At 40.7% G+C, this 16,476-nt stretch overlaps 1 protein-coding gene across 2 annotated transcripts in view; it reads left to right on the forward strand.

Moving 5' to 3' along the window:
- The first annotated feature begins 2,430 nt into the window (after positions 1–2,430).
- The window catches only part of SH3BGRL2 (SH3 domain binding glutamate rich protein like 2), a 69,969-nt gene continuing 55,923 nt past the window's right edge, over positions 2,431–16,476 (forward strand). The window contains exon 1 of one of the 2 annotated variants that reach the window (XM_063724725.1): positions 2,431–2,693. In XM_063724725.1, the coding sequence (XP_063580795.1) occupies positions 2,649–2,693 (45 nt within the window). In that variant the 5' untranslated portion in view covers positions 2,431–2,648. 2 annotated transcript variants of the gene reach the window in all.

A 16,476-nucleotide genomic window follows, 5' to 3' on the forward strand; every position in this document is an offset into this window, starting at 1 on the left:
CATTTGGACACAGAATGCTTATGAACTTCTCAGGGCACTTTTGGTTCCATGAAACAAAACCTATTTCAGGTGGCTTAAGCAAAATGAGGAACTTATAGATACAGGGATATTACACAGCCCTCAAGAGCAGGGATATAGGAACAGGTTGAACAGGATCAGAGATTGGCAAACTTTTTCTGTAAACGCCAGATGTAAATGTATTAGGCTTTGTGGGCCATACGACCTCTGTCAGTCTACCATAGACAATACCAAGAGGAATGTGTTCCAATAAAACTTTATTTACAAAGCAGGTAGCCACGTGCATTTGACATGCAGGTCACAGTTTGAGGACCCTTAGATTACAGTATTGTCAGCACTCTTTCTAAAACTTAGAGCTATTATCTCCAACTCTTTTTTACAAATTCTCTGTTGTTCTCTTTCTGCTGACTAGCTTCTTCAGCTTCTCTGATTCTCATGTTGGAAGCTCTGAGCTTCTGTGTCACAAATTCAAGCTCTCTTGTTTTCCCAGTTCCAATTCTGAATCTTTAGGGTAGAAATGTTGCTTGGCCTTACTTGGCTCGGGTGCTCACTCCTAGATCAATAAGCTGTGGTCAGAGGGTTAGGCCCTGCTGTATGTACAGGGCTTTGGGGACCCTTACAACCTCCAGGATCAGAGGAAAGGAGCAGAAATCCCAAGGAGCTGAGCAGATAACCCAGTGAGAAAGTCCTTTGTTGGCATTCATTCAAACCTACTTTTTCAGCATTGTCCTCTACTAGTCCCCTCATATTCCTTTCTGAAGCAAAACCAACTCCTTGCTGTTCTCTTCACACACCCTGAATAATCTCACCCTGCATCCTCCCTATCTGCAGACAGAAATTCTACTCATCTTTAAAGTACCTTCTATAATGGCCACCTTTTTCCTTTACATCCATACAACACTGTATTAGTACAGTGTATCTTGTTCTGTCACTATTTCTGTATCTGTCTTTTTCTTCCCTAGACAATAGGTGCTCTGCTGACAGAGAAATGACTTGTTCAACTTTTTATCCATTCTTGTACCTTTCACAGAGTAGGCTCTGAGTTCCAATTATTTGAGTTTAACTATATCTTCATAGCTGAATAATTCCAAACTGAAGAAAATGCTGACTTTTATAAAGATTTGCATTTATATAGGAAATACGGTATCTACTTTTAAGAAAATTATTTTCTATTTTATAAACGTGCATTTCCACATTTATGGTAGCAAAATTAAAGTACATTTGCTGAGAGATACTAAAGACAGCAAAACTTCTATTTAAAATTTTAAACACGAAGAAGAAATAAAGTCCCATTAGGATTGTCTCTTCTATTACTGAAGGAAATTTAAAAAGATTCCTACTACAGAAATGGCTTTAAGAAAAGCAATAGGAAAGGTTATAAACTTGAAATATTCATAACTGCCCTAAAAACTACTTCATAATGATTGCTCTTTGTGCAAGAAATGTATCAAAGAGCCAGAGACCTCATCATCTAATTTCTTACTTTTTCTTAATTAACATTGTTCCCAGACCTCTGCTAAACTCCCGTGTTGAAAGGAAAAAAGTAAATACAGTACAGCAGGGAAAACTGGTTCCTTTCAACAAAACTGTGAGAGAGGCTTGAGCTTTTGTCAAACAGAAAGCGCTTGATAAAAAACTATTCCTAAACTATTAGCAACTACATAAAAGCTTTTTATTTAACAGCATCCTCCTGGGAAACTGCGCTGGAATGTGCAGCGGTTCTGAAAAAGGCACAGATTTGGCTGAACTGTAAATATTAGGTGCACAGAGGAGAAGCCATTGTGTAGGGAGGGGTGGGGCAGGTAGGGTCCTGATTTCCAATGTTGATAGAAGGATTCCAATTTCGTTTGGTATTTATTTTTTTCTACTACAATTACAGTTTTGCTAAGAAAAATAAAATATTGGTTGTGCTCCCATCTGGGTTTCTAATTTTCAGTGTGTACAGACAAGAGAAGACCTCTCATTTACCCAAAAGAATCACCTTTCTGCAATCTCCAGTGCTACTGGACAAACGAGCCCAACCCCACTGCCCACACCTCCCGAGCACCCGGCTCGCCGATCCCGCCTGCTTCAGGTAGCTGGGGTTTGCCCGGTACGCCAGCGGCCCTGAGACGATGTGTGCCCGCAGCACGATCTTGTCTGTTGGCACTTCTGGGTGTGGATGCTCCAAACCAGTAAACCACAATACAGAACCCAAGCCTGGACTTTGAACCGAGCCCTTTTGCCTAGTTTGCTTTTTCCTCATCAAGCCAGGATCCTTGCCAACCCACCTCACAGCTTCTGCCCGGGTTGTGGCTCCCCTCCAGCCACCTGCGCGTGTTCGGGATCAAAGCGCAGTCAAGAGGGGAGCTCAGTCCACTAGCCACTCCAGGGAGAGACGGAAACTACAACTCCCATCAAGCCCCGCAGCCGGCTCCCTCCTCCTCCCTCTCCTTCCCCTTCAGCCTGCGGCCGGGCGGCGCTGGGCTTTTATCTGAGGACCCAGCGGGAGGGAGCCAGATCCCAGCGATCTTCCCCGACGGCAGCGCTTTACCCAGAGGCTGCCGGCGGCTCGTAGCGGGGTTCAGCTCTGCGTCCACGCCAGCCCGGAGCCCGGGGGGCAAGGGGTCTGTCCCGGGCGCACCGAGAGGATGGTCATCCGCGTGTTCATCGCCTCTTCCTCGGGCTTCGTGGCGGTGAGCGCGGTGGGGGCGGGCAGCAGGTTGGGGTCGCGGGGCGCGGGTCCTGCGGGAGGCGCGCGGCGCTCGTCACTGCGCGTCCTTGCGCTCAGCGCGTCCGCTCGCGGGAGCCCGCTCCCGGCAGGTGATCCATCACACTTCGACAACAATGAAGAGGGCGGAGAGGAAAGGTGGGTGGGGGACCCCGGCCTCACCCAAATGCCCACCCTGCGTGGCCTGAAAGGCAGACAACGCGGCCTGAAAATGGAGTCCGAGGGAAGCCCCCAGCTCCTGTTGTGTGGCATGGAAATTTGGGGAACGGGTTGTTCAAGAGCTTCGGGGGTCCCCCTTCCCTTAGTTTAGTTCTTTCCGATTTGGGACCTTCAGACTGGTTATGTTTTGCACGGGAGCCTTTTCTACTGCTTTGGTTTGTTAACCTAGCTCCTGAATGAAGCAAGTTTAAGTGGGAATTGCTCTCTGTCCTCCCTTCCCCGCCAGCAAGTGCATTTGTTTAGTTTTGTACCTGCGCAAAGAGAATAGTAAAACTAGGTTTGTCCTGTTGTGGTAGGATTGTTTGCTTTCACTGTCATTTTTTTTCTTAGGGTGCCATAAGTATTTTTACATCTTTATGTAAATGTGTGTGTATGCACGCATTTTCTTTCCACCTGTAATGCTGTGGAAATTTTATCCTGGGGATCTATGAATTGTGGTTTTTTATTTAATTATTTTTAGCTATTCTGTTTGGTGGATGTTCTTGAATTTTTTTAGATAAAAAAATTTTTTTTAAAGAAAGGAAAGTTAAATAGCTAGAGATGTCAGAATTTAAGGAAAATTCAGTAGTTAGTATATTTGACAGCCCACTAAGGGACATAGCACATGTGTTTTACATGATTATTGAGACTTGGTTTCCTTAACCAAGTGTTCAACTATAGATTTAAGAGCCTCTTTTGTGACATATATAATCAAGTAACATCAAAAAGTGCATTGTAGGTTGCTTAAATTTGGTCTGGTCAATTGTCTGCCCAGTAGCTCAGTCAGATTGTTCCAAAATTTGTTTCTTAAGTGGGTGAAGTGGAGGATGGAATAAAATATTGTTTGAAAATCCTTGTAAACCACTGAAGTTTTTTATTTAAAAAGAAACCAACACGATCATACAAAGCCCCTCCACCCCCATTTGCACTAGAAACAATAGATGGGAAAATCCAACTTATCTTTATGTGCAGGCATGTTGGGGTCCTCAGACTTCTGACAGTTTCTGGTGTTTCTAGCTATTTGGGTTGCTTAGTCATCCCTGCCTTTTGTAGATCTCCCCACTGAAGCCACACTTCATGTGTTTGCAAACTGGCACTGTTTCAAGGGTAGATTTGTTCAAATGCACTCCTTACTAAGAATGCTACAAAGCTCTTGGTTTCACCACCGACTTGCATGCTTCAATAATTGTCCCAATAGCATTATATTGATTATGGAAGGAATGGTTTTTATCCCTTCCACAAGAGATAAAGCCTAGGCTACTTTGGAGCAAGTCGGACCAAGTCAAGATAATGACTTGGCTTATTCTCTTAGCAGGTAGTATATTGAGATAGTTTTGCTATTCCACATCTTTGTTTTTTCAGTGCCATTAGCAAATATTTATTGCCTGCCTGCTGTGTGCCTTTTTAACTTTTAAATTTAATGTTTTGTGTTTTACACATGGAGCTAAAATTAAGAGACTCAAGTTTTAGTGTGGGCCCGGACTAGTGCAGTGTAAGCTTGGATAAGGTGCCTCATCTCTGCCTGAGTTTCTCTTCTGTAAAATGAAGGATTTTCATGGATAACTCAGAATTGCACTCTAGCTTTAAAGTATTTTGACTTCACTAGGTGAGCGAATATGGATGAATCCTTATAACAGCTTCTTTTGCTTGAACAATATACCTACCTACTAGTCTCAAGGTGAATTTCTTTCCTTGGACATTTTACTGTGAAGGCTCAGATCCCCTCAATGCCCGGTCTCGTAGCATGTGTTCTGACATGGTTTCATTTGAGTTAGAAGACATACGCAGTTACCACATGCTTACAGACTATAAACACTAATTATCTATTTTAATGTTCTGCTGTTTGAAGACCCAGTCTTTTCAGGTTTTAGAAAATCCTTGTTTGTTGAGTCTCCTCAATTATATCTTAATATCAATACACAGTTATTCATTGAGTCTCCCCAATTGTAGTTTTATCTCCTATATCAGTACACAGTTTATCTGTAATATCCATACTTTTAGTGATGTTAAGGTTATGTTCATATGTAAGAATAATGATTTCTAAGAACCAGTGAGGATATTTAGGTCAATTCTTGGGCTGGCGAGGCTAATGGGGCCAGTAGCATTAAGCTATATTAAGCTTTAGTGGCATAGCCATGGTGTGTTCCCTCCAGAAGTGTTGGGTTGACTGTTGATAGTGTTTCATTTGGTACCCAACTGTGACCAGCAAGTGCATGAGAGAACAAATAATTTGATTCTTGAGTCAGTTTGGTTTTAGCTGAAGTTTATTAAACCACAAGGAAGGGATGTGACCAGAATTAGACTTAGCCAAGTAAGTCCCAGAATTTCCAAAAAGATGCTCCGCTTCAATCATCAATAGATTTAAACAATCTATTTAGAGAAAATCATCCTATTTTCTTCTGATTCCCCTAAGCTCTCCAGCTTCAGCAGTTGGAATAACTAACACCAAGGGATGATTCCTCTTTTGTCTTCCCTGGCTCCAGGTGAAGTCAGCTTTTACTAGGAAACAAAAGCAATGCCACATTATTATGCTACAGATACCTGAAAATCGGATTTCTTACTCAACTGACCATGTTGCTATTCATTCACATTGTATTGTAGGGAAATTTTTTGTTCTCAGTTCTAAGAAAATAGTATATTCATAGAAATGTCGTTTTAAAATTTAATTTATTCTGGATGTATTCCTGAAAGGGGAAGTCTTAGTAACTTTGTCCAGGAAATATGTGAATATGACTTTTTACTTTAAAAACATTGAAATCTATCAATTATTTCATTTATTCCATCGGTCAGTTATTTCATTTACACATTCAACAAGTATTTTCTAAGAGTCTGCTGCTTGCCTAGCTCTGTCCTTGGTCTTGTGGGAAGCCAGAGAATAGAGGGTGTGATCTGTGTCTCCAAGGAATTCACAGGTAGGAGATGAGTTAGGAAAGGTAGTAAAGTACAGCCTAAGGACACATGCTTCTTGCAGGAACATTCTTACCAGAGATAGAAATAATATAGGAGGCAGAGAGATGCATTGCAGGATGTCAGATAAAGAGGAAATATGCCAGAAATCGTAAAATATGCATGTGGGAGCCTTAGGCAGATGGCAGGGAGAGGAATTGGGTTGGATTTGGAGCCTGGGAGAGAGTTCTTGAGCCCATCCTGCTCAAGCTGGAAAGGGGGAGCTTTGGGTGGGACAGGGTAGACTCCTGAAAGAAGACTGAAAGAAGCCCATGATGACAAACTCTGTAGTGCTTAGCATCTCACAGATGTCTTTAGTTTCTGCAGCTTGTCTGCTGCCTGGAGCCTTTTGTTTCTCAGGGAACATGGAGCTGCCTGGCAGTGGGGGAGCCCTAGTTGTGTGATTTCAGAAGAATCTTTACCTTCCTGCTTGCCTTGACTAAGATTTCTCAAAATGTAAATAAAATCTTTTACTCTTCATTAAAGTCCTGGGCTCTGTTAGAGTTGGACGGAAAACTAAAGATATTTTTAGTGAAGCCCAACCACCTAATTTTTTAAGTGGCTTTCCCGGAAGCCATTTATGTCCAGTCAGTGCAGAGCTGAGATTTCATAGGAAGCCAGATTCCTGATGTCTGAATGCATTCATTCATGCATTGAATGATTCATGTATTCATCAGACAATCACTGAAAACTTACTTACCCAGGCTCTGTATTAGGTGATGTTAGGTGCTAGGTGTATATGGTGGTCAGAACAGACATGGACTCTGCCCTCATGGCATAAATCAGTGCTGTCTCTCTCCAGTTCAGAGACTTGGGATGCAAACTGTTTAATCAAGGATAGTGAAGGACTGATGCTGGCTTGGGAGATGTTTCCATGGGGCAGGATGAAATGAGCTAGACATCAGTATATCCCTGGATGTTGGAGAGCAACCATCACTGGGAGCAAAAGATAGAAAGGTATTGGAAGCAAAGTTGGAAATCATGGATAGGACTTCAAGTGAGGGTGGGTGTGGAAGGGGAACACATGGAAACCATGCTCAGAGTTGTCTTGCTGTTTGCAACTGTAAAAAGTGCATACCTACTGCTTTGAGTGATTTATAATTATTTTATACACACAATTATCAGGTAAGGTGTTGCATCCCCGTGAATGTATTCAGTGAGGCTTCACTGTGTAAGGACACCTCAGAAAAGAGTTCTACATCTTAAACTGATGAGTTTAACATCAGTTAAAGTCAGGATGTCATCATGTAGAATAGAGTGTGTGTTAATTCCTAAGTTACTCTAATAACAGGAATGAGAGTATAACTGGCCACTTTAGGATCTTTAATTCATTGGATCCTCACTGACACATGGCAGGGTAATTATTAATATTTATTCCCATTTTCCAGAGGAAGAGACTGAAGCAAGCTGACCAGATTGAGATCATACTCAGTAGGTGGGGGGACCTTTAATCAAACCCTGGTGGGCAGGTGGCTTTAGAGCTGCCAGAGTAGAAGTTCTTCCTGTGGGCTCTGTAGCATCCTGGGGGAATGAGAGTATCAGGGGTACTTCACATCCTACAGTGTGTGGGATAGCTCCACACAGAGAACTGCCCTATCCAAAATGCAAGTGATACCCAGTGAACAGAAACAGGGGTGAAGGACATTGGCAGAGGAGGGTGTGGAATGAGGTTAGGGAAGAGTTGGGAGCATACAAGTGATCAGAAGAAGCAAGAGTAAGTTGGGGGCCCAAGGAGAGGATGTGGTGGTGATGGAAGGTCAGAGTGAGAAAGTTTGTATATTAGTTCTCTAGGGCTGTCATTAACACAATACCAAAAACTGGGGTGCTTAAATAACAGAAATTTGTCTCAACATTCTGGAAGCTGGAAGCCTGAGATCAGGGAGTTGGTGGGGTTGCTTCCTTCTGAGGGCTGTGAGGGAGAGTCCTTTCCATGCTTTCTCCTAGTTTCTGGTGGTTTGCTGGCGATCTTTGACATTCCTTGGCTTCTAGATGTATCACCCTCATCTCTGCCTTCACATTCATATGGCATTCTTCCTCTGTGCATGTATCTTTGTGTCCAAATGTTCTGTTTTTATAAGGACACAGCCATACTGAGTAGAGCCTACCCTAATGATGTCATCTTACCTTGATTATCTGCAAACATCCTATTTCCAAATAAGGTCACATTCATAGGTACTGGGGGTTAGGACCTCAGTATCTTTTGGGTGAGACATAACACATAATAGCGTGCAACATGAGGATTGAAATAAAAAGACTAATTTATGGAGTTTTTCTCATTTAATTGGAAAGACTGGGCCACATTTCTTGACACTTAAAGGCAGCAGTGGGATATTGGAGTATATGGAGCTATATAGTCTGTGTATGAGGTCTTTTGCTAGAAAATGGGGTTTATTAATATCCCAAGTGAAGATCTAACCTCAGTTTTTCTAGTACATTTTAGTATTTCCCAGATTTGATGTGCTTTTAATCCATTCTTCAGTAACATTTAAACTTAAAAATATAATCAAGGGTATGGACTCCTTTATGAAATTAGGAGCTGTTTACCCATTTGTATTTGGATGCTGTGTTTCAGTCTACTTGAAGAAACTAATTTTTTTTTAGCCAAGATAAAATAATTTATTTGAAAATCAAAATGTGGCCGGGCACAGTGGCTCATACCTGTAATCCCAGCACTTTGGGAGGCTAAGGCAGGTGGATCACGAGGTCAGGAGTTCGAGACCAGCCTAGCCAATATATAGTGAAACCCCGTCTCTACTAAAAATACAAAAATTAGCCTGATATGGTGGCAGGCACCTGTAATTCCAGCTATCTGGGAGGCTGAAGCAGGAGAATCACTTGAACCCAGGAAGTGGAGATTGCAGTGAGCCGAGATTGTGCCATTGCACTCCAGCCTGAGTGACAAGAGTGAAACTCCATCTAAAAAAGAAAGAAAGAAAGAAAGAAAATGTATTTCACTTACAATTACAGAAGAAAACAAATCGAGTTGATCAAGAACTATGTCTTTGAGTGCAGAGATTGGTGGTGTTTTATTTCCCTGAAATTCTCATTGACCCAGTTATTCGAAGAAAAACGTATATGATGATGTTTCAAAATTATATGCTATTAGAAAGAAACATTAAGATAAGCTTTAAATTCTGGAATGATACTTCAAATTCTGCAAATATCCTTTTACCCATTATAAGTAGCATACAAACTATGTTTATTAAGAAAATAGAAGAATTAGAAGTTTTTTTTAACTGACACATAATTATACATATTTATGGGGTATCTAGTGATATTTCTGTATATAATGTATAGTGATCAAATCAGGGTAATTGGCTTATCAGTCCCCTCAAATATTATTTCTTTGTGTTGGGAACATTCAGAATCTCTCCTAGCTATCTGGAAATATCTTACAATGCTGTAGAATGCTAGAACTTACTCCTCCTATCTAGTTGAGAACATGTATTTATCTTTCTGTCCCTGGCTTATTTCACTTAATGTAATGTCCTCGGGTGCATTCATGTTGCCATAAGTACAGGACTTTATTCTTATGGCTGAATAACATTCCATTGTGTATATATACCATATTATCCATTTGTGTGTTCAACACTTAGATTGATTCCATGTCTTGGCTATTGTGAATAGTGCTGCAACAAACATGGGAGTGCAGATACCTTTTTAATATACTGATTTCCTTTCCTTTGGATAAATTCTCAGTAGTGGGATTGCTGGATCAAATGGTAGTTCCATTTGTAGTTTTTTGAGAAACTTCCATACTGTTCACTATAATGGCTGTACTCATATACTGCTTCCCACCAACAGTATATGAGTTCCTCTTTCTCTGCATCCTCATCAGCATTTGTTACTTAGGGTCTTTTTGATAATAGTCTTTCTAACGGGTGAGATGCAATTTCATTATCATTTTGATTTGCATTTTCCTGATGATTACTGATGTTAAGAATTTTTTTTATCTATTTGTTGGCCATCTGTATGTCTTCTTTTGAGAGCTATCTATTTAGATCACTTATCCAATTTTAATTGGATTATTTATTTTTTTGCTGTTGTTTGGGTTCCTTGTATATTTTCAATATTAATCTCCTGTTGACACATAATTTGCACCTTTTCTCCCATTCTGTGGGTTGTCTTTTCACTCTGTTGATTGTTGAGGAAACTAAATTTTGACATATATTTATAATATGAAAAACAAGGTGGTTTGCACATTGCAGGAAGACTCATGTAAGATGGTGTATTGATTTTTCTCTGTTTTTCAATTTTTAAAAACCAAAAATTGAAAAGGAAAAGAGCTATTGATGGTGAAAAACTCAGCAGGCAACAAGAAGCAGTGTGAGATATTAACTAAACAATATTTCTTCCTTAGTTATTTTTCATCTTTGATTTATAAAAAGTTCTTAAATGAATTGTGTTTTTTTCTATCAAATTAGAAATGGGTGTCAGAATAGAAAAAAATCTAGATTCATAGTGAATGTTTCACTTTCTAGAGTAGAAATTAGCATGACTTACTGATCATTATATATGAAAGTTTAAAATACTTTATTATGTGCCAGGTGCAGTGGCTCATGCCTATAATCTTTGCACTTTGGGAGGCTGAGGCAGGCAGCTCTCCTGAACTCAGGAGCTTGAGACCAGCCTGGGCAACATGGCAAAACCCCATCTCTACAAAAAATATAAAAATTAGCGGGGCATGGTGGCATGCGCCTGTAGTCCCAGTTACTTGGGGGGCTGAGGCAGGAGGAGTGCTTGAACCTTGGGAGGTCGAGCCTGCAGTGAGCCGAGATTGCGCTACTGCACTCCAGCCTGGGTGACAAAGTGAGACCTTGTCTCAAACAAACAAGCCCCAAAACCATCACCACCACCAACAAAAATACTTTATTTCGAAATGCATATTTAAAAATGGGGTCTAGAAATTATTATTTCACCTGCTAAATGTCAGTTTTTTAAAAAATCACCCTCAAGCTCTAAACTCAGGAGACCCTTTTAGGCTTCAGGAGTTTTTCAGCAGGAATTCCTTTAAATGGGTATTATTTTAGCTGGAGAGTTAGTTAGAGATTTAAGTTCTATTTAAGCCACATTCCTGTATTCATTTTTTTCTGTGATTAATTTTATTTTATCCTGTTTATCCATGATGCAAAAAAAGAGGTTAGCCTTAAAAATTTAGTGAACATTTTCTTTCTTCTGTGAAATGGCAAATGCTTGTTAACTTTTGTGGGGACTCTTCTACTTCAGGTTATATACAGTTGTCTTTTGAGGATCCTCCTTCTAGTTTTAGCTTAAGAACATATCAATGAGCCTTTCTGTTTAGTGTTTTTTAGATAGTGATGAATATGTGCCATGTCTTAGTTTTTGAGGGACACTGGGGTGGCTGGGAGGAGTAGGACAGGAGGGGAGGAGCTGGAGATTGGAAGCCTGTACCAGCTAGAAACTGCACAACCCAATTTAAGGCAGTGCAGTTTCCCTTCTGTCTCCCTCTCTTAATAGGCTTATCTGACTTCATCTGTCAGCACTGGCTAGTTTCTCAGGAACTGGACTGTGGTAATTTAAAGGGTTAGTATTGCTATCTCTTTTATATTTGATTGGTTTTATTTTCTAACTCTAAAAAAGAAATAAATCTTGGAAAAGCACTTAATTGAATGTTTCCCTTCTGGCTCATGACAGCTTTGCAGTGGGATGGAAAGCTGAACTCAGATGCCAGCATCCAGGTGGATGGGACCCCACCTCCCTACAAACTTAGGCACTTTTAGGCTGGCACAGCCTCTGGGACAATTTGGGAACAATTTTGTTGGTCACCTTCGTTACTATTGACAGCTTATTCCCAAGGGGATCTGACTCTTGAGCTGGTTCAGTATTTGGCAGAACTCCAAGGGTTGTTTCCTGGAGCTGACCCCTGAAGTGGAAGGTATCCAGCAGGGTGTGTCTGCTTTGCTGTGGGGTCTTGGCAGGCCCTCTGCCAGCATTGCTTCTCAGCTCTTGGAGCAGACAGGGAATGTTGGGTGCGACTGAGAGCAGGGGGTTCTAACTACTTTAGGATGTGTTTGCCATTTCCTACTGGGTTATGGCCCAAATTTGAAATGACTTTTTGTCATCTTCAGTCTAGTGGCTTTGAGAGTGGAGGACTGAGAGTAAGAGACACACAATTAGGTGACTTGATTGACAGGTCAGTTCAGTGGTATTTGGTAAATGCAAATATAGTTAAAGTCAGCAGCTATTGCTACATACCGATCTGATATTAAAAACAAAACAAAGCAAAACAAAAAACCCAAAGAGCAATAAGCATAGCTTTTCAGTTAGCTTGTTTTCCTTCTGCATGTTCCACAAGGCGTGGGAGTGGTCTTCTTCATTCATGACATTCCCATGTGTATTAAAGCTCAGTGGTTCTCTCTCTCTCGCCCTTTTGTGTGCGTGTGTGTGTGTGGTTTGTTTTAAATCACAGTCTCTGCTTATCTTTCACTGGTTCTCTTTTAATAATTATGTTCATTAGCGCAGTTTCTTCAAATGGGAGTTGGCCACCTTTATAAGCCTGGGCCCTTCATTGATGGGAGTTTAGATTTCACTGTTCTTTTATGAGAAACAAACTGCTTACTAGCCAAAATAAATGTTTGGGTTGAGTATGCGCTGATTTCTTTAATTCTGGAGTCAGTTTATATTCAACCCATGCACCTACCTCTCTGTGCTGGCTATGGCAATCTATCATTAGAGAACAGTGTTATGGTTAAGGCAGGGGCTGAGTCCAAATCCTAGCTCTGCCACTGATGAAAGGCATGACCTTAGACAAGTAACCTTAGTCTCTTCATTTGTAAAAGTGGGATAGGAATGGTATTTTATGCATAGAAAAGCTCTTATGAGCTTTGAATGAAATGAATTAGGCATTTAGCTGAGTGCCATAACATACTGAGTACTCAGCGCATGTTACCTACTTTTTCTGTATCATAATCATCTTCAGCAGTAGTAGTAATAACAGTAAAAAAAATCACGATGACCTTGAACTGTGTAAGTTCTTTAACAATCCAAATATTATATATAGTACATACTACTTACTAGGCTGAGAATGCATACAGGTATAATTTTAGGAGAGATTTTAGTAAATTTAAGTGTAAAGGGTTTTCTACTCAAACGTATAAGAACATTATAATTTGAGCAGGCCATTCACCAAACATACCATTAGTTAGAGTTCTGCTGTAATGTTTGGATATTTTATAGGTACATGGCATGTTGTGCATAACCCATTCAGATCATATTTTCACTCCCTATAAAGTGCTTACTACTATGCACATGGTCACTATTCTTTGCTATACATAATACAGTCAGCCCTTGGTATCTGTGGGTTCCATATTTGTGGATTCACCCACCTGTGGATCAAAAATAATCAGAAAAAAAGTGGACAGTTGTATCTGTACTGAACATGTACAGACTTTTTCTAGTCTTCATTCCCTAAATAATTTAGTATTGCAGCTATTTACATAGCATTTACATTGTATTAGATATTATAAATAATCTACAGATGATTTAAATTATACCATGTTTTACATAGGTTATATGCAAATACTATACGACTTGATATAAGGGACTTGAGCATCCAAAGATTTTGGTATCTAAGGGACACCAAATATACTGTGTGTGTTTTTTTTAGAGCCCTGGCTTGATTTAAGGATTGCTGAATAATGTGTAGATTTCATCCCAAATGATAACTCTGACTGTTGGATAGTAGCTGCCTGGAGAGCCAGGAGAGGGGTTTTGGAGCCTTGATTGGGATCAGCAGGAAAACAGTGCGATTGATTGTTGATGCCTGCTCTGGTACCAGAGAGAGGATCAGGACTTATGCCACGTATTTGCCGTCCGTGCCTTAGACTTCATGTATTTAGACTCTGTCTTTCAGATTCTTGTAACTGATATAGAATATGTTGAGTCTGTGAGTAACAGGGAAAAGGAATATGAAACACCAAGTTGAATTGATGGATATCCTCTGCAAACATCATGCCTTGTCTGTCACCCCAAATTTGGTGGGGGTTGGGGGCAGTGAAGGGCCAGGATTTCTGTGTTTAATGAAGATGAATGGAATTTCCTAGAATCCTGACTGTGAATCTGAACACTGTGAATTTTGAATACCTGTGAAACATAAGTTGGGCTGGCAGATGGGCAGGTAGATGATGGTAAAAGCAGTAAGGGGGCTTTGTGGAAAATGTGGGAGACAGGAGAAGGAAAAAGACACCTGGAAGAGGGGACCCATCGTGCTGAGCCTTGGAACACTGAAAGGGCAGCTGAACAATTACTCTTTATCTGTGTCCAGCAATGTGGTACAATATTTACTTTATGTCATTTCATCTTTACAGTTGTCCTACAAACTATGATTTCTTATACTCATTTTACAGATGAGAGTGTTTAGACACAGAATAATTAAATAGCATGTCTAGGATTATTCAGCTCAGTGGTAAAACCTAGATTCAAACCCTTTTCTTCTGATTTTGTGCCTGGTACTTTTTATATTGCCCCACATTGCTCACCAGAAGAGCCTCTGACCAAGAGACTGGTGAGAACCTGGGTTGTGCTATCACAACAAGCATGCTGGAATAACAGTGTCTGAGCTCAAGCTGTAATAAAGAGAGGGAATTGTGCAGGACTCTTGAGGAGTGGTTCCAGGGGTCTCCACTCAGCTGCTGAGCTGATAATTGTAGGCATGATGTCCTTAGAGCATGTGATAGCAATGGCTTTGCTTCTTCAGAGACTGATGGAAGCTAAAAGGAGTATGATTTAAAATTGAAAACTAATATTTCGTGATAATAATAATGAGTACCATTCACATGTGCAGGCAGTTCTAGGGGCCTTGCGTTTGTTATTTGTATTCCTTAAAGTAACTTGGTATAGTAGCTGTTCATAATTACCCTGCCCCCTCACAGAAGAGTAAGAAACCCAAACTTTAAACAACTTGCCTTGTCATAGAACCCAGAAGGTTCAGATAGCCAGATCTGTACCATCTTCTTCCTATAGGCCGTGTGCCACAGGAAGACTTCAGAAGTTAAAAGAAATGAGGAAGAGACTGTTTAATGTTTTGTTGGATGTCCTGAAACTAAATGTATGATTTCCTTCGAATGTGGTTCTCTTGCTGTGTGTGATAAAGCTGAATAAAACCAACTTGATGGGTTGAACTGGAGGGAGCAAGATTGGATGGGAGGGCAATAGGTAATACAGGGAAAGAAAGGTTGGCCAGGATGGCTGTAACCCAGAGATGGGGTCATAGGCAGAGATATTTAATATATTGGGGCCTTTTGGGCAACAGATCCATGGGGACGAATGGTTGCTGTGAAGGTGTGTGCCCTCATCCTTTACATCTTGAACCCTAGGTTACTAGGAGAAATGTTCTCTATGCTGATTATTCCCTGTTGTATGCTCTGCACAAAAGTGTTCTTGTGAGTGGAAGGAGTTTATCAATATATTGCAGCCTACCGAGGGAGTTGAATGCAAGAGAGGGAGTAGAAAGTAGGAGGCCAGAATTGGGGTTGTTGGTGGAAGGGAGGGAATTGAGGGTCTGGGGGAGTATAGACAGCCTCCATCTGTAAAGGGAAAGATTCAGTCAACACACACCGGTAGGGAGGAGGCCTGTGGGAGTGGTCAGTGCAGCTGCTGTTTACACTCTTCATCTGTCCAGTTTAATTGCTCCAAGATCATTGTGCTTTGTTTATTGTCAACCATCTCTCTAATATTAGATTATTTATATGTAAGTTATTGAGAGAGCCTCATAAGCTTGGTAGATAGAAGAAATTTGTGTGATACAAGGGCAGTGATGAGTAGAAAGAATGTAGACTCTAGGGGCAGAAAGACCTGGATTTGAATTATGGATCTGATACTCTAATGGGCAAGGTGGCTGAACATGCCTTTTTACTTCTCTGGATCTCAGAAAATCTACTTGTAAAGTTGTTGAAGCTTAATGAAATTGCAGCCATTATTATTATTGAGTGTCATTTAAATTTAAGTTGGCAATAATTTTCTGATTTTTTTTTTCAACTTTAAATGAGCTATAAAGATTTAATTAAGGAAAAAATAATGTTCAAATAATCAGATAATAGGTCCTGAGTTGGCCGGGCACAGTGGCTCAACCCTGTAATCCCAGCACTTTGGGAGGCCGAGACGGGCAGATCACGTGAGGTCAGGAGTTGGAGACGAGCCTGGCCAAAGTGTTGAAACCCTGTCTCTATTAAAAAGGCAAAAATTAGCTGGGTGTGCTGGTGGGTGCCTGTAATCTCAGCTACTCAGGAGGCTGAGGTAGGAGAATTGCTTGAACCCAGGAGATGGAGTAGGTTGCAGTGAGCCAAGATTGCACCACTGCACTCCAGCCTGGGTGACAGAGTGAGAGTCTGTCTCAAAAGAAAAAAAAAAAAATAGGTCCTGAGTTAGATGGAACATAGCCCTAGGAACACCCCAAACTGTCATTGTTTATTAAGGTTAGTGTAGGCTGGAAGTCACAATCTGGTTGCAAGTCTGAAACACCCTCTTTTGAGTTAACATACCATTTTAAATTCTTTTGAGCAAATATTTTAAATACTGGGAGATATCTTTCCTAGACACGAACATAACCTGGATTTCCCATTCTTCTTAAGACATCTGAAGATTAC

The sequence above is a fragment of the Pongo abelii genome, chromosome 5 (genome assembly GCF_028885655.2).
Source record: "Pongo abelii isolate AG06213 chromosome 5, NHGRI_mPonAbe1-v2.0_pri, whole genome shotgun sequence".
NCBI classification, from domain to species: Eukaryota; Metazoa; Chordata; class Mammalia; order Primates; family Hominidae; genus Pongo; species Pongo abelii.